At 36.3% G+C, this 24,125-nt stretch overlaps 1 protein-coding gene across 1 annotated transcript in view; it reads left to right on the plus strand.

Annotated features, from left to right (window-relative positions):
* The first annotated feature begins 21,373 nt into the window (after positions 1-21,373).
* LOC150109123 (catalase-like) overlaps positions 21,374-24,125 on the plus strand; it is a 147,347-nt gene continuing 144,595 nt past the window's right edge. The window contains exon 1 of the mRNA XM_090405697.1: positions 21,374-21,561. Coding sequence (XP_090261823.1) covers positions 21,505-21,561 — 57 coding nt within the window. The 5' untranslated portion in view covers positions 21,374-21,504. The remainder of the gene's footprint in view (positions 21,562-24,125) is intronic.

The raw sequence follows: 24,125 nt of genomic DNA on the forward strand, positions 1-24,125 counted from the left end.
GAGTAAAGAAAATACTTGAGGTTACTGCTATGCCTCATTATATTAAAGGAAAACTCAGTGTAAGAAACTGTCAGCAGAAAGTGTAAAATTTGTAGTTGTCTTTAGACGGTGAATATGGCACAAAATAAACATTTTGAAAAGAAATTTTGAGGGTTTATACACTCAGTTTCTAACAGAGAAATTAAAAACCCTTTAATTCGTTTAGAATTCGTTTAGTTGGAAAATATGAATTTGAACTTTCACATTCAAATTTCTTGTGACAGAAGTAGCTCAGTCGGTATCAACCTGCCCTTTGGTTAAAAGATCTCTGTTCGTATTCTGTCTAGGGCTCAAAGAATCTTTATCAGGATTTTTCTATAGAAAGTGAGTTAGTCGGCCTCATATGGAAATTTCAGGGTTTCCCTTCCTGAAAACTAGAGTTTCATCCCTAAAACAGGCAATTTAAAGACATAGACAAAAGCCAATAGGATTTACTTCCAGATTAACATAAGCAGTAATTAGTTTCTAAGATGCCAAGTTACTTTGCTTTGATAGGTCATTGAGACTAACTCAAAAATACAGTGGGATGGGATTTACTGTGAATTTTCAACTTCCAGTATTAAAAAGCCTATTGTCTGCATTTTCTAGGTCACGATATTTAGTAATTTTGGAAGTAATTACTCCGAATAATAAAAGTATTATTATATTTTTATATTACTTTATAAGTTTTGAATATTTTTGTTCTGTGACACCAAAAATTTATTTATGGTATAATAAACTTAAAAAGTTTATTACGTTCACAACACCTATCCTCCATATCAATATCTTCTCATGATTTTTTGCTACTTGTATGCATAAATTGGCTCTTGTGTAATTTCTTCTACGGTTTCGAAGAATATGTGGTGATAATTGTTTTTATCATAGACTGCTTTTGTAACTTGTTGGAGTTTTAGAGGTCTTTCTCCACCACCACCGTGTTGTAGACAACTTTATTACAGGTTTCCTATCTTTTCTTCAGATTTTGTATATGAGTCGCTCAAGGTTAGTTCTTGTTTTCAAATTCTTTCGCTAAAAGTTGTATATTTTTGAGTGTCAAGTTCATAGATGAAATCTTCTGTAGTGTGATTATTTCGAAAACTGTTAGATGTTTCTTTCCGTCAGAATAAACGGTAATTTATTCAGAGTTGTTACATCTTGGACTAGACTCGAAATGTCATTCTCACTACTAATGTATTCAATTCAATAAAACATTTTATATGCGTGTTTCTTTTTGTATTCTCTCTCAACTTAAAATTGCGGCTACCTTTGAACTAAAAACATTGTGCATACATGTTATTAAAACCTAATTATCAAATCTCCTGCTTGCCATCCTTCAGTGCGATACGCGTACTTAAGTTCAAAAGTTCTAGATGAAGAGAACTGTTGACATATGAGCAACAGTTATCTACTTCAGATATCGCAAATATCTGAAGTAGATAACGGTATGTTGTTTGCCGAAAGAGATATATGATATCGGCTTTAATGGAGGTTGATATTTTGAAACCTGCTGCTGCCTGTGATCATCGTTCGTTAGACCAGGCTAGAAGTGTGATGGGATTGGATGAGTGTAAGGCAGATATTTTAGAAATCAGCAGATCCTTTGAATTTCTTTCAAAGAGGTAATTAACAACAGAACGACAGATTTTTTTCATTGTTGTTTGCTGAGAAGAGATGAATAATCTTTTGAAGTGGGACCAATGACGGAATGGTAAATTCAAGCGTAATGTGGTCTTTGTTGTTGTCGATAGGTAAAAGATGATAATGAACGTTCAACGATAAGAATAGCTGTGCAGACTCAAAAGTTTTATTTATTTATTTTTATTTATATATTCACAAGTTGGAATCTCACTATACACAACATAAGGAACTTTTCTAGTCGTATTTCCAACAGAGGGCAAACGCTGACCTATATATATATATATCTCTTCTTCCTCTTCTATCCTGGAAATGCAAAGTTTTTCTTATTGCACGGGTTGCAGTTTCTGACTCAGAAAACGTGCAATTAACAGACAATATACAGTTAATGGGTGGATTGTAGGGGTAGATTGCAGAGCAATCTGGGATTAAATCTGTGATAAATAATGGGATTCCTTGGAGGCTTCAATTGATAATAATAATGGCCATCGATCTTCACAAAAAGTTAGGATTGAAACGACCTCGCCTACTCTCGTTGGTGAATAAATGATGTTAGCGCATTTTTAATTTATTTTTAATAATAATAATAATAATAATAACAGCACTTAAAGAATTGTTGCCACAGTGTTGCATTCTGTATAACTAAGTTCTGTAGTCAAGTACAAACTCCATTAATTGCCTATTTTCATTTTAATTTCATTTGAGTAGTAGTAGTATTTCAAAAAATCCCTACTAAATGAACACGAATATTTCTGTGGTTTTGCAAATCATCTAATTTCTGGTTTGGAGACCATGCGATACAGGCAAAGTTGCAACATTAGTCACAAGCGGTTTCTTTACCAGTGTACAAGTTCTTACGTCTATCAGAACCTCCACATCTTCCCATAGAGAAACCAGTATACAAAATTCATTGCTCTTGTAGTTGCTATGTAGGCCTGTCATGACCGTCTGTTGAGATACACGTCTGAATATGCAAAAGACGTTGAGAAAAATGAAAGCACAGATGAGAATTAGCCTTCCACACAACAAATACAGGCCACCAAGTAGTCTGGCTAAAAATCAAAAATGTCATATAATGATCATAACTGCTTTATAAGAAAATATAAGAGGCTTTAGAAATGCTTCGTATCCTCACACAATGTAACATAAACCAAAGTTTAATCCTACACCTAGTTTGGTCTGCATTCATCAAAAATCTATCAGCTGCGGAACTAGGATATGACACGCTTTATGTTAATCACAGAACATGACAGCCACAGTTAGCATAATTTGAACGCTTGCACATTTGTTAATATAAATGTTTTCTTCTTTTCATGTAATCTAGACTTACGAAACCTGTCGAGTTATATTGTTTTTTCATTTTCTCCAGCTTCATTCAACCCAAGTGGGGTCGTTGCAGCAGATTTACCTCATTGATTCAGTTCTATCATGTTCTTCTCAAGCTGTCCAGACGTTGCTTAGGTCTTCCCTTACTTCTTTAGCCTGATGGCTTGATCTCCAGCACTCTCCTACCCACATCGCTTTTGTCTCTCACCAAATAACACGATCAAATCACCTGAGCTTTGATTCCCTAATCTTCACAGATATTTAGATTATATTCAATGCCCACCTCCACATTAGTGAGTTTTTGATCTTGTTATACCATTCATAATATTGCATGTAATGTTATACTCCTGTTGCTTCACTACAAGACATGAACTGCCTTATTTCTTTCAAGTCTTTCTTCCTGCTCAGACTTTGAGCAAATCACCAAATCATCGTCCGGGGCGATTCATTTCTTACGTCGCTATCAACACATCCAAAAACATAACAAATAAGAAGGGGCTCAAAGCTGACCCTTGAAAACTCCCACTTTTAATGGGAATGCCTCAATGGTTCCTACTTCACATCTGACCCTTGTTTTGTTACCATCACACACTTGTGTCCAAAAACTAAGGAAGATACATTTTTACCTGTTAATGAAAACATTTTCATGGCTACAGCCAAATCTGGACAAATGTATTGTCAGCATACTAGTAAGTTATATTATACAAAAATGTGTTATAAATTTCTTAAAATTAAATTACAATACGTTTTTTTGGCGAAAGTTACAAATTTCCTAAGGACGTAGTTAAGGAATTAATGTACAAATCTTACAAAACAATGCAGAGAGACATGTCAGTATGGAATATGTCCACACCGAACTGCGATGCAGCGCTCACAACGTGGTACCATGATTAGCACCAAGTGATTTAGCAGTTCTTGAGATAAGCTGGCCTATTCCTCCTTCATAGCAAGAATAAGCCTTGTAAGTTTGTTTTCTGGAGAATTTCGAGCAGCAGTGTGTCTCCCTATTGCGTAACAAACGTGTTCTATGGAGTTGAGATCTAGGGAGAGTGCTGGCCACTGCTTGTGGCCAGCATGCTCCCCAGTATCTCTGCTGCTCGTGTACGATGCAGAAAAATGAATTATTTGCCTACAGCACACAGAAAAATCGAATATGTCGTTCAAGAACTTCGTCTCAATATCGTTCACCAGTCATAGTCCCTTTTTCCAGCATTTTCCACCGATCGTCCATTATGCTTAATGGGTACATTAAGCATAATGCCTCCCCTCACAATGACTCCAGCACTTCCATATCTATCTCTTTCAAGAACATTCTCGCGATGGTAAGCAATAACACTTTCACGCTAGATCAAGTGTCATCTAGAATCGGGGGAGGGGGAGGGGGGATATACTAAATCGACTCTCATCTGTAAAGAGTGCATTAGCCCATGTGGGTCTTGTCCAATTTTTATGGATACGACACTACTGAAATCGTGTTCTAGGTGACGGGATAAAGGTGACGCAGTTTACATGCGTATAGACCTACTTGTCGCAGACTTCTTGCCTCAGTTTGTCGAGATATTTGCGTAACTGTGCTTGAATGGAGCCGACTCGCAAGCTGAAAACCCGTACGCCGATTACTGATTACTTTTTGCTGTTATAACCAAAAATCAGTCTTCATGCTCCGCGATAGAGTGAGGGCGACCACTTAGCGAATGTCTGGAGCACATTGCATTGATTTGAAACGCTGCCCAGAGCCTGGATACAATTCTATGTGAGATTCCAAACTCTCTGGCAATATCAACAATTCTGCAACCATCTTCAAGCTTTCCAAACATTCTTCTCCACGTGAAATCATCTAGGTGATATCTATGAGACATTAAAATGCATCCATGTTTGCAACTATTCCTTCACGAAAAGAGCTTTCTACAAACACAATTCACTTAGCACAACCTTTTGCCTTTTATCTTGTTGATTGCTGCCACAGGACCCCTTTGCTCACGATTCCAAATGTGAATGTGTATCCGCTTTCTACTCGAAATCGCCAGTTATAAAAATTGTGACAAACTGATTCGTCTGAATTTGCGTTGAAATCTTCAGAAATATTGTTCGTACTTAGGTTATGGACAGCAGTGCATATGTCTAGTACAACATGCAGATATTTTTCTGGGATAATTTTTTTCTCATGTTTCTCCATATCTCTTTTCTTAGGACCCTATCAAAGGCCTTTTCCAAATGAAGACTAGAAAAAGTTCTGTGTTAATTTCCTGGTACATTTCTATGAGCTATCTAAGAACGAAGATGACATCAGTTGTTCCCCGCCCGGGCATAAATGCAATTGCAGTTGCTCTTCACTAATTGACACCAATCGCTTAATTTCATCTTTGTTACCCTTTCTTAAATCTTTGTAGTGTGACTCATGACTTTAATACTTATGTAGTTACTACAGGACTGAATTATTATTTTCTTCTTATATATATTAGAAGCAGTATACTCTCTCTCCATTTCTCTGGCATTTGTCCAGTTTCAGTGATTCTGTTAAAGGCATCTGTTAATAGAGTCAAGTCCAAATCACCTTGATATTTCCATACGTCTATAGGGATATCATCAGGTCCAACTGTCTTTCCATTTTTCATCCTTCTCAGTGCTTCTTCCACTTCCATTCTTGTTATATTAGGAATTGGCCCCATCACCAAATCTCCCCTCCTTCTTTTGTGTACTCCTATTTACTTGATTAATTTCTCAAAATTCTCTTTTCATCTATCTAGTACATCTATTTCTTCATACATGTCGGATTATATTGTTTATTTTATTAAATCAGTTCATGTTAAGAAGCATGTGGTTCCCATGCCGGAAATTGAATGAAAATTCATGGACTTTTATAATCAGACGTTTTAGTGTTGATTGAAATTGAAACAACACACTTTCTCATCTTTAACCACCTCTAAACAAAACCACAACCAACATCAACAACAAAATACCTTTTAATATTCTCGTGTGTCCCTTCTTAAATATCATCATCCAAGCATATATCAGCCACTGCTGAACAGCAATAAGATGTTTCACAAAAGCCAACCTCACATTCTCTAGACTATGATCTCAAGCTATGGCAAAAATCTGTCCCTATAGATTAGAAGTTCTCAACCTGCTTGTGGTCGCGGACGCATTCGGGATTAGGAAGAGAGTAGCGGGCACCAATAATAACAATTAACAAAAGAATTAATTATGAAAGTAGTATAAATGCAAGGTGTGTTCAAAAAGAGACCGAACTTTTGCTATAAAGACTTTATTGCTCATTTTACATTTTAAGCATTGTACCCTTTAAAGTAGTCCCTTCTACTGGCGGTAGTCTGTTCCCAACGTTTCTTCCATTGTCGGAATGCTTCCTGGAATGCACTTTCTGTGACGGCATGCAGTTCTTTTATCGCATTTTCCTGAATCTTCACTATGGTTTGGAGACGACGTCCTTTCAAAGTGGTTTTAAGTTTGGGAAACAGAAAAAAAGGCTTCTGGTTCTAAGTCTGTGGAATAGGGTGGATGGGCACAACGATTTCAGATGTTTTGCCATATAACTTCGGATGAAGAGAGACTCGTGAGCTGGCGCATTGTTGTGTTGCAACATCCAATTCTGGTTTTCTCACAATTCAGGCCTCTTCCTGTATCCCTCAAACGCCCTAAAACCTCCTGGTACAACTCTTTGTTTACCATCTGACCACTTAGTAGAAATTCATAATGGATAATGCCTTTCCAATAAAAAAACAAAACCATCATCACCTTCATCTTTGTCCGACTCATCTGTGCTTTTTTGGTTCAGGAGATCCTTTCCCTACCCACTGCGACGCTTGCATCTTGGTTTCAACATCATAGCCATAAACCCACGTCTCATCTCCTGTCATGATGTTCTTAAACAAGTTTTCATTACCATTTGCATTGGCAAGCAGTTCCTGACTGATTTCAACACGGTTCTCTTTCTGATCATCAGTCAACAATGTGGCACGAATTTTGTACTGACGCGACGCATCTGAAGTTTTTCAGTCAAAATTTGATGGCAAGATCCTATGCTGATGCCTTCTTCGTTAGCAACTTCTCGGACATTTAAATGACAAATTCCACAAATAACAACGCAAACTCTATCTACACGGTCGTCGTCTGTTGATGTGGAATGTCGTCGAGGCCTGGGATCGTCACTGACTGACATTCTGCCCGTTTTAACAGGGCAGAACGTCAGTCGCTTAAACTACTCATAACACCGCTTTCAGGGTCCTCATCATAAGGTCCTCCCCGTATGCTTGGTTAAGCAAATGAAATTATTTCTGTAAAATATTTACCCAGTTTTCAGCAAAATTTCATACACGTGTATTGTTCTTCAAGCTCTTTCATTATCACGTCAATAATCCGACGAACAGCTAGTGCACATGCTCACTGCAGTGGATGTAACTCGACAACTAATGCTCATAGCAGAACGGTGCAAATGGCAGTTTGTTGTCAAAACCTGCCGCTAGGTGAGCTCAGTAGCCGCTGCGGGCTCTCTGTGCCGGTTAGCGAGCTATTTAGAAAGTTTGGTCTTTTTTTTTTAACAATCTCGTACACAGGTAGCATTTATTATATAACTAAATTAAACCATCGCACACAATAAGCAAAAACAGTTCTCTTTACTCTGGATAAAACAACAGTATTATTCCCAATCGCTGTTGAATTTATAGGCTCGTTGTTTTTTATTTGGATCATTCATTTTTGGCCAAAATGTTTGAAAACGAGAAAACAATGTATGGTCAAAGCGTGCCGACAACACCGGTGAGGTGGTGACACATCCCTCAAACGCACGGTTGTTGCTAGTAGACTAAATACATAAACCATACGAACAAAATTGGTACTGATAACACTCGCACCCAAAGACAGAGAAATTACAAAATGTTCCTCGTATAACACAAATGTCAACATTTTTTACAATTTCAATAAATATTATTACTAGGAGAAGACATATTTTCCAGTTTTAATTTTATTCTTTCCTTATTAATAATTGACAGCAGACACATGCAGATAGTTCGCGGACACATTTGCTCCCTCGGGCATAGGGTTTAAAATCGCTGCTATAATCTGCAAACAAAAACAATGCATACAGATCCTTATGAAAATATAAATCCAAGCTGCCTGCGGGAATTTATTGATTAAGTACACTGATAAAGTGTAAGATATTCCATATTCCCTTATTAACTGATAATGGAACTTCATTTATTTAATCAGTGCTTGTTGCTTGTTAAAAAACAAACAAACTTGAAAACAAGTTCTGGTAAAGTGCCAATAGAGTGGAAAGAGGGGGGAAAATAGTCCCATTGCACAAGGGAGGCTCTAAGATTGAGGTTGCAAATTATAGACCAATCAATATATCTGGAGTGGTGGTTAAGATTTTGGAGAAATTGGTAAAATTAGAATTCAGCACTGGGTGGACAGTAATATGATACTTTATAAGGGGAAACATGGTTTTGTGAAGGGTAGGTCTTGCCTAAGTAATTTGCTTACTTTCTATAATAAAGTAACAGTGGAGTTGGATAAAGGAAATCCTTACTCAGTGATACTGCTTGACTTTGCAAAGGCTTTTGACAGGATTCCACATGGAACTCTGTTACATAAATTAGAGCAAATGGATATGGATCCGAAGATGGTGATTTGGATTAAAGGATGGCTGATGGACAGATATCAAAGAGTGGTTTACGGAGAAGCTAAGTCCAGGAAAAGGCAAGTGACTAGTGGTGTACCTCAGGGCTCAGCGCTTGGTCCTCTATTGTTTAATTTGTACATCAGTGATATTGGAAATACCCTGAATGGAAATATCCACTTGTTTGCTGATGATGCAACATTGGGAAGAGCGATAATCAATTCAACTGATGTAAATATCTTACAGGATGACTTAAATAGGCTGATGGTATGGACTAAGGTAAATGGCTGTCAGTTCAGCATGGCTAAGTGTAAGGTAATGCACTTCGGGAGGATGACATCGCATGCTGTTTACTATATCAACCGAACTGAACTGCAAGAAGTTGATGAGACAAGAGACTTGGGAGTTATTGTGGACAGAGAACTCAAGTTTAAAGTGCATATTGCAAAGATTTCCAAAACATCACATCAAATTACATGGTTGTTGAGGAATACACTAACAAGCAGAAATAGGGAGGTTATTGTTCCACTCTATAAGGCATTAATAAGGCCGCATTTGGACTATTGCGCACAGATCTGGTCGCCAGAATTTCTTGGTGATGCGGAAGTGGTGGAGAGGATTCAGAGGCAGGTTACAAAGATTGTTGCAGGTCTGTGGGAGGTTCCCTATGAAGATAGATTGATGATCTGTGGGCTCCAAAAACTAACTCATAGACGTAGGAGAGGAGATATGATAGAGGTATTTAAATTGTTAAAGGGATTTTACAAGATTGATACTGATGATATTTTTAAGACCATTGCAGGAAGTGAGAGAACTAGGGGCCATCCCTGTAGATTGTGTAAGAGTATGGTTAACAAGGGTGTTAAGACTAGATTTTTTATTTGGAGGGTTGTGAATGGGTGGAATGCATTGCCAGAGGTGGTTGTGAATGCTTCAACTGTGAATGAATTTAAGGAGCGATATGACAGGTATTGTGTAAATAATGGTTAGTGTGTCGATGTCGGGTCTCCCGCGATGAGTCTTTTGACTCCATGGAGACACCGTTAAAATAATAATAATAATAATAATAATAATAATAATAATAATAATAATAATAATAATAATAATAATAATAATAACCTTTGGCTCTTGTTTTCATAAATATGTTCTATTATTGAAATAAATGTGTTCTTAATTTATGTTTTCTTATTGAAAACATTTATGTTTTCAGTAAGAAATTCAGTTACATAAATAGACAAACGTCCTCAAGGGCTCACTCTAGTGAGTACGGGAATGGCAAACCTGAGGTACCTGATACTGGACCATGCCTTACTTCATGTAATGTACGTCTGTTAGATTATCTGTACACTGGTCCCTATCTTATTTTTTTATACTACCTCTCTTTTTCTTGTTCCTTCCCCCAATGCTATTAGAGTAATTCGAGGGCTAGGGTTGAATCTTTTCTATTTATTTTATTTTCTACCTTTGGTAGTGAGAGGAGTAGCCTATTTTAAGAAGTGGGAGGCTGCTGCTCTTCCAGGTTTGAAATCATACCATAATGGTTTCCTGAAGAAGGCAACGGGAAACTACCTCAGTATTATTTCCAAGAAAATATGGTGAACTCAGCAAATTTAGTTTCCACAGCTGGCAAAAATGGGGTCTATCGGCAAACGATGGATGTCACGCCCGGCAGAAGAAGAAATGAGGCTTCTCAGGTCGTTAACCTACGAAATCCTCAAATGGATAATGAGGATGGGATCCCAAGTATTGAGGAAAATAGGAAGAAAATAAGACATCCAAGAGAGAATGAGATAGAAACTATACATGTCGCAACTTGGAATGTAAGAACAATGTTAAGAGCTGGTAAATTAGAGAACTTGAAGAAAGAAATGGAGAGGAATAAATTGGATGTGGTTTGTCTAAGTGAAGTCAGATGGGAATATATAGGAGATTTTGAAAGTGATGGTTATAGAATTATATATTCCTGTAGAACAAGGGGGGAAATGGAGTAGCATTTGTTTGTAATGAAAAGGTTAAAAATTCACTAGAAAAAATAATATATAAAAGTGACAGGGTGATTATGATTAAACTGAAAGCAAAGCCTGTGGACATAATGATTATACAGATATATATGCCCACAAGTGACCATGATGAAAATGAAGTAGAAGAGATATATAATCAAATAGAAGAGCTAATGGAAGAAGACAGAACTAAAAGGTGTACCATCTGGATGGGAGACTGGAATGTGGTGGTAGGTGAAAAGGTAGAGAAGGGAATAACAGGAATATATGACCTTGTAAAAAGGAATGAGAGAGGTGAAAGACTTATAGAGTTTTGTAAAAGACACAAACTAATCATTGGTAATACTTGGTTTAAACTTCCAAAGAGAAGAAGATATACATGGAAAATGCCAGGTGATATCGCAAGATACCAGATTGATTATATGTTAATACAAAACAGGTACAGAAACAGTGTAAAAAAGATATCAACATATCCAGGAGCTGATATCGACTCAGACCATAATTTGCTTGTTATGGAATTAAGAATACGATATAAGAAAATAAACAAAGGTAAAAACAAGAAAAGGTGGAACCTAGAAAAACTCAAAGGAGATGCAGTTAGGAAATTCAGAGAAGAATTGGAAAATAAAATAAGGAACAAAGAGAATATATCTGAAGTAACTATGGATGTTAATGCAAAATGAAATCAACTGAAAAACTTGATATATGAAACAGCTGCTGAAGAGATAGGTTTTGTGGAAGGGAAAAGAATTAAAAAGTCATGGATTACAAATGAAATGATAAGAAAAATGCAAAAAAGAAGAAGATAGAAAAATGGAAACACTGAAGAGGGAAGAAGAAAATATAAAGTATTAAATAATGAACTGAGAAGAGAAACTGATAAAGCAAGAGAGGAATGGTTGAAAACAGAATGCAAAGAAATTGGAGAAATGGAAAAAAGGGGGCGATATGATAAAATGTTTGAAAAAGCAAAAGAAATTACAAATATTAAAAAAAGCATAAGAAATCTGCCATCAGAAGATAAGCAAGGAAACTAATTTATGATATTGAAATACAGGGTGAAACATGGAAGGAATACATCGAAGAACTTTACGCAAAAAATGAAAGACCAACAGAAATTGAATTGGAAGAGCAAAATGAAATCTCAACAGAAGAAAGATGTCCTGAAATACTAAAGAGAGAAGTAGAAACAGTAATTAAGGAATTAAAAAATGGAAAGATGGAAGGAGTGGATGGAATACCTAGTGAAATCCTAAAACAACTCGAGGACAAAGGTATAACTGAAACATGGAAACTCTGCAACCTGGTTTACAAAACAGGAGCGTAGCCTAAAGATTTCAGAGAGAGTATTCTTATACCAATTGAAAAGCAATCCTACTAAGTGCAGTGACTACAGAACTATAAGCATACTCTCACATGCCTCCAAAGCACTACTGCTAAGAATATTAAATCAAAGATTGTATAATAGAGTGGAGTATTTTCTGTGGGATGATAAATTTGGATTTAGAAAAGACAGAGGAATCAGAGATGCAATTGGAGTAATGAGGACCATATGCGAAAGGAATATAGAAGTAAATAAAGAAGTTTATATTTGTTTCATCGACCTTGAAAAAGCATTTGACATGGTGAAATGGGAAAATCTGATGGAAATATTACGCAAAATAGGTTTAGATTGGAGAGACTGAAGGTTAATAGCTGAATTATATATGAACCAGACGACCATAATAAAGACAAAAGTAGGAAAAACTAAAAAAATGTGTGATTGGCAGAGGTGTAAGACAGGGATTCTGCCTGTCACCGACGCTCTTCAATATATTTGCAGAAGAAATGATAAAAGATGCATTTTATGAAGAGGAAAGAGGAATCACTATTGGAGGAAGAACAATACAAAATATTAGATTTGCAGATGATCAAGCAATATTAGCTAATACCGAAGATGAACTACAGCACCTAATGCAAAAATTTGAAAATATATGCAAGAAATATGGTATGAAAATTAACGTAAAGAAAACAAAAGCGATGAGAGTCTCCAGGAAACCAGGAAGTATCAAGGTGATGATGAATGGAGAAAGTATAGAGCAAGTGAGACAATACAAATACCTTGGTAGTATAATACAAGAAAATGGAAAATGTGACATGGAAATAAAAGAAAGAATTAACAAAGGAAAATATGCCTTTTATAGCAAGAAAAATTTGTTTATTAATAAAATGAATAAAAATCTAAAAAGGCTTATATTAAGTGCTATATTTGGAGTATGACCTTACATGGGTCAGAAACATGGACAATTAGGAAGAAAGAAGCTAAAATGTTGGAGGCATTTGAAATTATGGAGGAAAATGAAGAAAATAAAGTGGACTGAAAAAAATCACCTATGAAGAAGTATGGCAAAGAGTTGAAGAAGAAAGGAATTTACTAAAGACCATAAGAAGAAGAAAGCATAACTGGATAGGACATGTATTAAGAGGAGACAGCCTACTGAAAAGAATGATAGAAGAGAAAATTGAAGGAAAAGCTATCAAGAGTAAGAAGACGACTAATGATGCTTGATGATATAATGGGAATAAGAAGATATCAGGAAATGAAGGAGGAAACAAGAGACAGAGGAAATTCGGGGAAGAGAATCTGCTGAGTTATACCATTGGACCTGTCAAGAGACAGAACACTAATGATGACGAAATAGAAAAACAATGACAGTATCACAGTGAAAATAAACTGCTTTTCTTTAATATAAATGCTAAATAACCTGCTTTAGTTCCCTTTATAGTTTGAACTTCTATTAATTTCCAGAACGAAAATATACGAATTCTTCCATTTAACAATTAATTGTGTAAAATGACTGACTTAATAATTTAATGAATACATTCTGAATAATAATATCTAAGGTAATGTATGCCATTTCTTGACTATGACATTACTGAATCCCATAATATGACTGAAAAAAAAATCTGCTTATTCTTATTGTGAACAGTGTAGCTTACTGACGATTCGTTTTATTATGATCTTCTTCTTCTTCTTCCTAATGTGCCTTGTCCCATCTATTTGGGGTCGGCCTTCTTATATGATGCAATCTTACGCGTGCGATCCCAACCGACTTGTCGCGGAGCCTGATGTTGGGTGGAAAGGTATTTTTTGTCTGTAGAAGGTTTGACTGTTCTGAGGGACGAAAAACCTGAGTTTCCAGAAGAAAAAAACTCCATGGCAACATATGAGACTGCCTAACTCACCTTTAGTTGAAAGAGATCAGAAATAGATTCCGCATGTCATGGACGGGAATCGAATCCAGGTGTTTCCGGCCAAAGGGCTTCGTCTATACCGACAGAGCTACGGAGGCTCATTCATTTTATTATGATAGAGTGGTGAAATTTTATAATGGAAATATAAATAACACTACAAAAATCTGAAATAATCTTATGGGAAGGGGCAAAAAGATAATTATTGGCTATAGTTTTCATTATTAGCAACCAAAAGTATGACAGTTTTGTATCACCCGTTGATATCAACTGAGCTAAGGAAGAACTATGAAATACATCGACAAACACTTATTAAAAAATCCCATTTTCAATCAATCCCTGCAGATGTTACTTTATCACCACTCCAATTTCCTAATGCGAACCTTCTCTAATTATTCTTTCTTTTGCTTTACACATAGCTGAATGCTTTTGGATTTTATTTATTTTTGGTTTGACTGGCCTGTTCGATCTCACATTGTTCTTACTTTTCATTCCCTTACTGTCTATGTTTGTTACTTTTCGAGGCATTTTCTACACTTCATATACGTCTAGTGAATACAGCTATCCCATATTTCTTCCATAACAACTCTTTGCCCCAAACTCTTGACGTGTTGTTTTATAATATTTTCGTCAGATATCTCTATATAACATACCAATCTAACATACTAGTTTCTATGTTTTTAATCTACCAGTTTACCTCGCAATTCATCATTCAATGGAACCGATGTCAATCGATCTATACGGCTCGCCACAATGATCCACCTTATGCTTCCGCATGTATATTATCTATTGGAACCCTCCTCTGTAATCTCCAAATTTCAATATCTCATAAATGCCCCTCCCTCTCTATAAAATTGATTTGGCAAGAAGAACCAACCAATCCTTTAGTTTCTCCAAATTATTGGCATTCCCAAATCACAGACCAGTCTTTTCCCTCAATTCAACGAGAAGACTATTTTATATATTCTTTCTATATTTCATACTCATTACCCTGAAAGCGCTTAGTTAGGGTTAAACGATCTACCCTACTCCTTTCCCTTCGGAGAAAAAGCATTACAGAATTTATTGATTTTTTTCTTATCATTTTTGCACTGAACGTATACAGTGAAAAAATGATAAGAAAGGGAGGTTTAGCACTTGAAAACGAATCGCGTATAATTGCGATTGTTTTAAAGCTGCTATTTAACTTGTTGCACATAATAATAAATAATCGAGAAATTCCAAGACTTCTGTATACAAGTGAGAACAGAACAGTAACAGATTAAAGCATGTAGTACATTCTCGATGTATAATGTTTAGATGAATTCAAAGATGCTTGAAATAACATTTTCATTTTTACTTTTCGTTCATTTTCACACTACCTCTCTAAGAATAAAGTCATAACATATGCAAAATGGCAAGTCTCTCGTCTTCTCTTTCGTCCCTCAAGAAGCGGGTCGAGTCCCATGTAAATAAGAACCTTCCAGCTCTCTGTCCAAAGCAAGTTCTTTCCTATGCTAACAGCTTTTAAAGTTTAATGCAGTTCTGAAGACTTCATACCATGTTAATCTCGGTCTTCCCCTGTGGCGAGGAAGTCTCTGGTTCCATTCGCACAATGGGACCAAACCAACGGAGTTGATGCTTTTTAACTATGTTAACAATTGTTCTCAAGATATCCGAGATAACTTGCATTGCTGTGGTGTATATGATTAAATCGTAGAAGTCTAACACTCTCCTTGAATTGATTCATAACAATTTTAGCTTGTCAGTCATCAGCAACCAAATCATCAGACTACAACTTCTCATTGGTGAGAATATGTTCCCGCCTAACAAGCATTAAGCTAACAAGCTAATAGAAACATAATGTAGAAAGAAATTACATGGATTGAGGTGTGGTCTATGCCTCTCAGAATATGTCTGTTCAGAGAAAAGACCAAGGGCTGGCGTTTGTACTAGACAAAGCTTGGCGATGAAACGAGTTTAATCGCTTGGTGCAATACAAACACTTATCTAGTTAGAAGCTTGAAGTGGATGAAACCATGTACAGGGCAAACACTCATTTTATTATTATTATTACCCCAAGACTTCACGGAGTCAAAGACTCATCTGGGAGGTCATTTAAAAAGTTCCTCTAGTCGGCGACTAGATTCGAACGCCTTTCGTCGTGCGGTCAAGCGCCGTAGAGTGCAAACGCCACTTCTACTGAGCTACACAACACTCATTTTATTTTCCCTTATTTCTTCTAGCAGGCAATATAAATAATGCATGAAGAGTAATTTCAAATGCCATGGAGGACCCAATATTACTGAACTTAATGGTGAGTTTTTTTTTTTTTTCAAACAAGACATGCCGGCATTTATTCTTTGCTAGTTGAAAGTTAAAGCGTTAGTGCATCCACATGTCGCATTCACCCTTAATAAAGGTGCCAGTATGCCGTTCTCTCCCACTTAAAAAAAAAAACACCTTTGCTGCGACTGTTATACAAGATATGCCTTGAAGACGTAATAATGTTATATGGGACTGAAAGTGACAAGGCCATGATTCGGAGATAACTTTGGTAAAGAACCTATTATTTATATCCCGCATCATTTTGAATTTCAGTCACCTTAAATATAAAGATGACAAGTTAAGCAACGAGAAACAGACTGCATGTAGAAAAATGCAATAATCTAAAAACCTTCAAGAAATAATATGCATGGTCTTGGTTATCACTTCCACAATACTCATTTCTGCAAAAATGACACTACCTTTACTATTTTCCCTAACTGAAACCACACACACACACACACACACACACACACACACACACACACACACACACACACACACACACACACACACACACACACACACACACACACACACACACACACACACACACACACACACACACACACACACACACACACACACACTACTTTTGAGGATACACATATTCAATGTAATGATATTCATTAATTATTTTTTCCCCACAAAACGGCCTGTTTGACCAAAGTATGCCAATTTTCATTCACAAGGAACCTAGTGACACCAACTATCGATAGAGGTGACAGTTCGTTTTTATACATGGTAACAGATGCGAAATTTTATTGATAGGAAAATATGTAACAATAAGCTTATCTTCTTTTTCAGCCATTTTCAATCCACTGCTGAATGAAGGCCTATCCCATGATTTTCAAATTTCCCTGTCTTCTGCTTCAGCAGTCCATTTTTTTCCCAGCCAGATTTTTTATTTCATTAGCCTCTTGTTTTTTCGGTGTCCTTGTCTTCTCTTTCCAGTTGGTATCCATTCTGTTACTTTTCTGATCCATCTACTGTTCGTTTCTTGAGTCAGATGTCCTATCCATCTCCAATTGAATGCTTTACAATTTTTATTGCATCCAAGACTTTTGTCTGTGATCTGATCATTCCTTCCTCTTTTTATCCACTAGTGTTAATTTTAGGACGAGTCTCTCCATTCTTTCAGTTAGTAGTAGTCGTTTTTCCATTTGTTTAGTTAGCGCCCAGGTTTCTGAGCCATAGGGGAACATTGGTAATATGCATTGGTTGAATAATTTACTTTTCAAGCAGATGAGTAAGTAATTTTTGAAGATGTGGTTCAATTTCCCAAATGAATACCAGGCTAACTGTATTCTTGTATGTTGTTTTAATTTCGCTCTGTAATCCGTTTTCAATGTCAAAACGTTGCCCCACGTACACATAAGAGGAGTTTATTTCATTTGTCTCATCATCAAGTTTTATTGTTTTTGCTCTTAAGTACTTAATGAATATACAGTAAGTTTTTTTTTTTTCTCTATTTATTTTAAGACCTATCTACTTGCTTTTTATGTTCACAGGACCGTACTTATGCACAGGCGCACGAAGTGCTAGCTGGGGACTCGAAAAATTAAGGCTAATTTAAGGACCCCAAACAATGCAGAAGGGTCCTGGAGCACTCTAGGGTCCCAGGCTTCACCCGCCTCTGAAAAAGTGTAAGTATGGCCCTGTGTTTAGCAAATTTATCATTTTCTGTAGGTTTTGTGCTGATTCTGAAATTAATACAATATCAATAATATATATCTTAAATCGGTTTATTTTTTACTTTTTATTTCCATGCTTTTGGAACTCCAGTTAATTTTTAGAATCAACTCCTGAAGTGTTGCTGTAATATTTTTTAAGGGATATAGAATTTCTCTGTGCTATCATGTTTTGTATAGGGATCTTGTTGCTTTTTGTTTGATGTCTTATAGTTGCTGTTCCATTTTTATATATTTCTTTAAAGACTTCCACATATTCACTTAGTATGGATTGATTTTCTACAGTTTCTATTATTGCAGAAGTTTTGATGCTGTCAAAGGCTTTTTCATAACCTATAAATGCTAAACAGAGAGGTTTTTGATATTCTTCTATTTTTTCCATGATTTTGCCTCAGTGCACGTAAAAAAAAAAAAAAAATCAGCTAACGCCTTCTTATTCCCGTATACGGGAGTAGGCGAGGCCATTTAGCCCTATCTAACTTTGGAGACTGAGTGGGCAGTTCAATCCCCACTGCTACCAATCAGAGATAGATGGCCCAAGGCTATCACTAATTAAGCGGTACACAGTGAAGAGAGACGGCTCAAATGTGCCACCATCTCGTGGTCCCTAACCCTAACACAACATATTTAATGTCTGAAATATTGTGGGTTCTACGGTCGATTTTCTTGAGTTTCCGGGAGGAAAAACCCGCTTGCCCGTGCCAGAGATCGACTAACTCGGGAACCGGTCGAAAAAAGGCTTAGAAAAATTTCCTCTAGTCGCCGACTAGACTCGAAACCAAATCTTCCTTCTTGCGGCCAAGCGCCACATCCACTGAGCTACACAGGTACTCATTGCACATATATTATTAATATTACGTGATTTCTACAGGGAGTCCAAAGACTCATCGATGAAGGGTACCTACTCTACAACTCTCTGTCTCCACTCAATAGCCGATGCATAGCCGAAAATTGCCACGTACCCCCTGCAGACCTTTCGCGTACCACTGGAATTTTCAGAGACAATTACAAACACCCGTGCCCACTGCGAGATTCTAACCCGCAGCCGTTTGGCTGGAGAGCGATTATGTTAATCACTCAGCCAACCAGACCGGAATCGAGCCTGCTCTACTTATTTTATATCCAGAATAGATGTTATTCTGTTAGTTATTGTTTCTGTAAGTATTTTATACAGAACTGAATAGAAAAAAATTAAATAAAAAATCAGCTAATGCCTTTTATTCCTGTATGGAGAGTAGGTGAGGCTGTTTTAGTCTAACTTTTGAAGACTGAGTGGGCAGTTCAGTCTCCACTGGCAGCCATTCAGAGATAGCTGACCCAAGGCTATCACTAAGTTAATTGCCATACAGTGAAGAGACAGCAAACAAGTGCTGTGATCTCGTAGTCCCTAACCCTAAGACAATATTTTTAATGTCTGAAGATAGTATGGGTTCGACGGTCGATTTTCTTGAGTTTACAGGTCGAAAAAAGCGAGTTTCCGAGAGAAAGAACTCACTTGCCCGTGCCAGAGATCGACTAACTTGGAAACCTGTCGAAAAAAAAAAGGCTTAGAAAATGTTCCTCTAGTTGGGAACTAGACTTAAGCCTAAGTTCCTCATTCGTGCAGTAAACGCCTTGGAGTGCAAACGCCACTTCCATTGTGTTACACAGGCGCTTATACAGAAGTGATAATAAGTTAATTGATCTGTAATTTTTGGCTTTTTCTTTATCTCCTTTTTTATAAATTAATATTAATATTGCATTATTCCAGATTGTAGGTATTTTCCCTCTATCTATACATCAGTTTATATGGTTTGTTAGGTGTTTTATTAATTTTTCACCAGCAATCTTTATTAACTTAATTTGTATTTCATCTTCTTCTGGAGCTTTTCCATTTTACATTTTTCATCTGAAATTATATATCTGGTATCTCTTAACCTATTGGTTAAGAGATACCAGAAATATATCGGATTGGAATCCTATCGTCTGTTGAAGAATCCCTGGGTGTTGGAACATAGGAGGCAATTATCTGGTGGATTTGACGGGATTTTAACCATTTAATTCCATTAAAGTTTTCATAGTGATAAGTTCTTGTAAACTTGAGGGAGATGAGCATAAATAATTCAAAAATCAAAGTATTAATGTGCTCTATTAATAGGCTGACCATATTTCCTTGAGGCAAAAACGGGACAGGGATTAAATAATAATATTTTGTATTCATGAAAAAGTAAGATGATAAAAAAGTTTTATTACATAAACATATTGAGCTTACCATTATTCTTAAATGACAGAACCCATACAAAAATTTAAGTAGACGTAGAGGGGGAGACTGTATTTCATCACGATCGTACCATGAATATTTCTCTGGTGAAGTGATCTTATGCAGTAAATTTTGGTCTTTCAGTAGCTTATAAAACTTTTCACACTCCATCACACAATTTTGTCTTACAACTAACATAGCCCTAATTGTCTCAACACTTAATCTAAATTTCTCCTATGACCACATACTGTTTATAACAGAACATATTCTCCCAACAGGTGCTTTACTTCCTGGAAGACAGAGAATAAACTCTACAATATTACCAAGTCTTGAAAGTCTAAATTTTTTTCGCTCATTTCAGAAAAAATCTGCACCCGTCTATCAGATACAGGAATGTTTTCTTTATTCCATGTAATCAACTGCCTCACAATTATAGATTTTATGAAGGTCCACTGATCCACAAACAATTATAGGTTATGAATAATAATTTATGATTGACCAATATTAAAATATATTTATAGTTTTTATTAAAAACGGGACAAAATTGACATTTTTATTAAAACGACGGGACGGCAGGAAAATATGAAAAAAAAACGTTACTGTCCCGTTCAAAACGGTACATATGGTCAGCCTATCTATTTATTAAAGACGTGATAACACAAATTTTTTGAGAAGTGTGATGAGCAAACTTTTGATACATGTATCTGCCAGTAAAAGTAGGTTTTTGATAAACACTGATTGACAAAGTACCAGAGGCTGTACCCAGTGGCGTATTTAGGTATTTCCCGCCCCTGGGCCGGCAGAAAGTGTCCCCCCCCCCATATTTAATGAACATGTTGATTTACATGCATAACCTATTTATATCGTAAATTCGTAATATAAATATAATTACAAAAATGAGAGCCAGGAAATTTCCACCGCGCCTCAAAATTTGCCGCTCTAGGCCAGGCCTATACCTAAAAACGCCACTGACTGTAAAATTTCCAACACCACAATCTACTGCTTACCAGAAGTATATTTGTTTGTAAATTGTGTGAGTTCTCTGGCAGCTTTGCTTGCATGCCTTTATATTTGTTATATTTTCGTATTGACGGGGATGGGGGGTCTGGGAAGAATTTAAGAAATCAATACCGTGCACTTCGAGTTCTTTATACTTTCGTGGCAAAGAACCTTCTGAAAAAAAAAAAAAATCAAATTTGCGTTATCCATATTTGAAATAACGTTTTTTCCAATAATTAGCACTGAGGGCTCTGTAAACAGCTGATAGCATGTTAGGTGAATGGAATTTGTTTATCAGTGTGGTAGTGGTTCGGCGTGTGATCGTGCATCGATCATGTGATTGATATTTCGTTATTATTACTAATAAATATAGCATAAAGAGAGGATACGTGTAACTGCTTCACTTAAGTTTGTTTCAGACCAACCATGGCTAACCGTGATAAGGCAGCTGAACAGCTTTCTGAATACAAAATTTCGCGTGAGGTAAATCGAAATTTATCCTGTAATGTGTGTACATGTGAGCGTGCTGTTTATGATGATTTGAAAACGTGTTGAATTTGTGTGATTTTTATTGAAGAATTTTGGAGATTCGTAATGCTTAATTAGGTTTTGTAAACATTTGCATTAGAATATGTGGGAAACTGCAGTATGGGAAAGAGATGGAAGAGTAAGGAAGAAGCTGAGAAGATCGGTCACGGTGTTTAAAATTACAACACTGCCGAACTTTCTACAGCAGTGACCGGGAATTGCCTTTCACAACCGATTCATAGCAAATCCCGAATGTACCAGGCTGGGATTTTTTGAACATTTTCTGTTCCCAAGTATTTGTGTCATAGCTTGCTTTAAATTGATTCACCATTCTGCCCATTCTGCAATGTTTTCCATTCACCAACCACCCTCCATGAAAAAAAAAAAAAAAAAAAAAAAAAAATATATATATATATATATAAAGTTAATAACTATCTTTTTATGATTTATTGTTTTTGTTTTGTAATACTGTTTATAAGATCCATCATGAAGTATTTTTAACTATGTGTGATGCATTATTCATTTACTTTTGAGTTCTTTTTCCATATTATTCCTTTAGGCTGTTTTCTAAAGACACATTGTGAAGTCTTTCACATCTTGTCTTATATGTCTATATATGCTCGTATTCCAGATATTGCTTGCTTCTACACCTTACTAGCTAATGCCAACCAATAGCAAAATTGACATATTGTTCATAATTGTCTCATTTGGTGTTATTACCAAATCATTCCATCACAAACTATTTGAGAGATCTCTCAAGGATTAAAGAAATTCTTACATTATTTCCATATGTATGCTAGTTCCTTTTTCAGTTTTTATTTCTGTAGTTAAGAATCTTCCATTATGATAACTTTCTTTAAATAGTGAAACCAACTTGTCTAAACATCTCTTTTTTTTCTACTTAAACATTACCTTCAGTATTCTCAAGTCTGTAGTAAATATCAAGTAAATACCTTTTCCTAGTAACCTCCATTTTACCAAATACTTTTAAAACTATTCTCACTACTGCCTTCTAGTTTTATAAACTTAAGTACTTATAAATGACTTCCCATCATCAGATCACCTCCAATTTCATCACTTCCATCTTCTAAAAATATAGTGCTTTCTCTATCTCAATTTCAGACAAGATATCATTATCTGTTATTTTAGGTTGGACCAAAACATTATTAAGATAGACCTGACAATACCTCTCCTTAAACTCATTCACTGATGAAGACTCATAACCACCTCTGCAATCAATTCCACCCTTCTGGTCGACATTCTTGTACAATTTCCAGGAGTGGCTTGTCATTATCTTCCTTTCTACCACATACTGAAAAAAAAAAAAGTCTTCAATGTCAATCCTATGAAAGCCTTGTAATAACTTATATGCTTTTACCATGTACAAGCATATCTCCTCTTTTTCACCTATAATTAGTTCTTGAAGCCCATAGACCTTCAGTCTGTTTTCATGGGTAGCATGCATTCCATTACCTGCCACTGATTGCTCTCTGCCACCTCTTCATCTCCATGGAATGAAGGTGACCAGATCTGTGTGCAGTAGACTAGGTGTGGCCTTTTAAAGCCTTATAAAGGGAAACAATAACCTCAATTCTGAATTCTGTTTTTTATCAAAACCTTACCCACTGCTCCTGAGATATTGATTAGCCTATAATTTTATTGTCCTGGACTATTTTGTGGGACTCTTTTGTCCTCTTTCTATTCCATTGATACCTTCCCATAAGTGAGGCTTAAATTAAACAGCTTGGTCAAGGTGATGTCCTTGCACATAATATGTGTACTGATATGCCATTTGATGGGCATGTTCACATTAAGGTACTGCAGTATCCAAAGCTCCTCAATTTCATTAATCTCTATTCTCCAGTCAGTCAATGTCACATCTGGTATTGTAGTATCACCACCTGGATAGCACAACATTGCAAAATGATCAATCAGTAACTGAACATTTGGTTTGCTTCTGTTCCCTACCATCCACAGTTTTTAGTCATCTTTCTATAATGATTCTTCCTCCTACTTGCCATATAGCAAAAGAACTCTTCAGGATATTTCTTTGGCCTCATTCGCTAGCTTCCTCTCATAATTAGCTTTATCCTTCTTTATCATTCATTTCTTGCCTATGCCTTTTACTGCTCATGGACATGTTGATCACCTTTCTTATTTATACTCTTTCCACAACTTTCTTTTTGTGCAACTTTTGCTTAATGATACTATTCATTCATTGAACTCTACCTGATTTATCCTCCTTACCCTTGGTGCACAGTGTAATACTGCTTTCTTCAAACCACCCTTGATCACCTCATATTCACCACATGTCTACCCTCCAAATTCTTATGCCATTGCACTGCTGCAGGTGATTATAACAAGCTGATTCCTCAGCTTGTTATAATCACCTGCTTTGTAATTCCATATATGCCCCTTCTTAACAAATAATTCTGCATGTCTGGCAATCTCCCAGATCAAGACTCCATGATCACTTTCTCCAAGCAGAAGTTGCATTGCTAGATTGATTACTGTTAATT

The sequence above is a fragment of the Typopeltis vanoorti genome, chromosome 2 (assembly GCF_054136105.1).
Source record: "Typopeltis vanoorti isolate ZY-2024b chromosome 2, IOZ_Tvanoo_1.0, whole genome shotgun sequence".
NCBI lineage: Eukaryota > Metazoa > Arthropoda > Arachnida > Uropygi > Thelyphonidae > Typopeltis > Typopeltis vanoorti.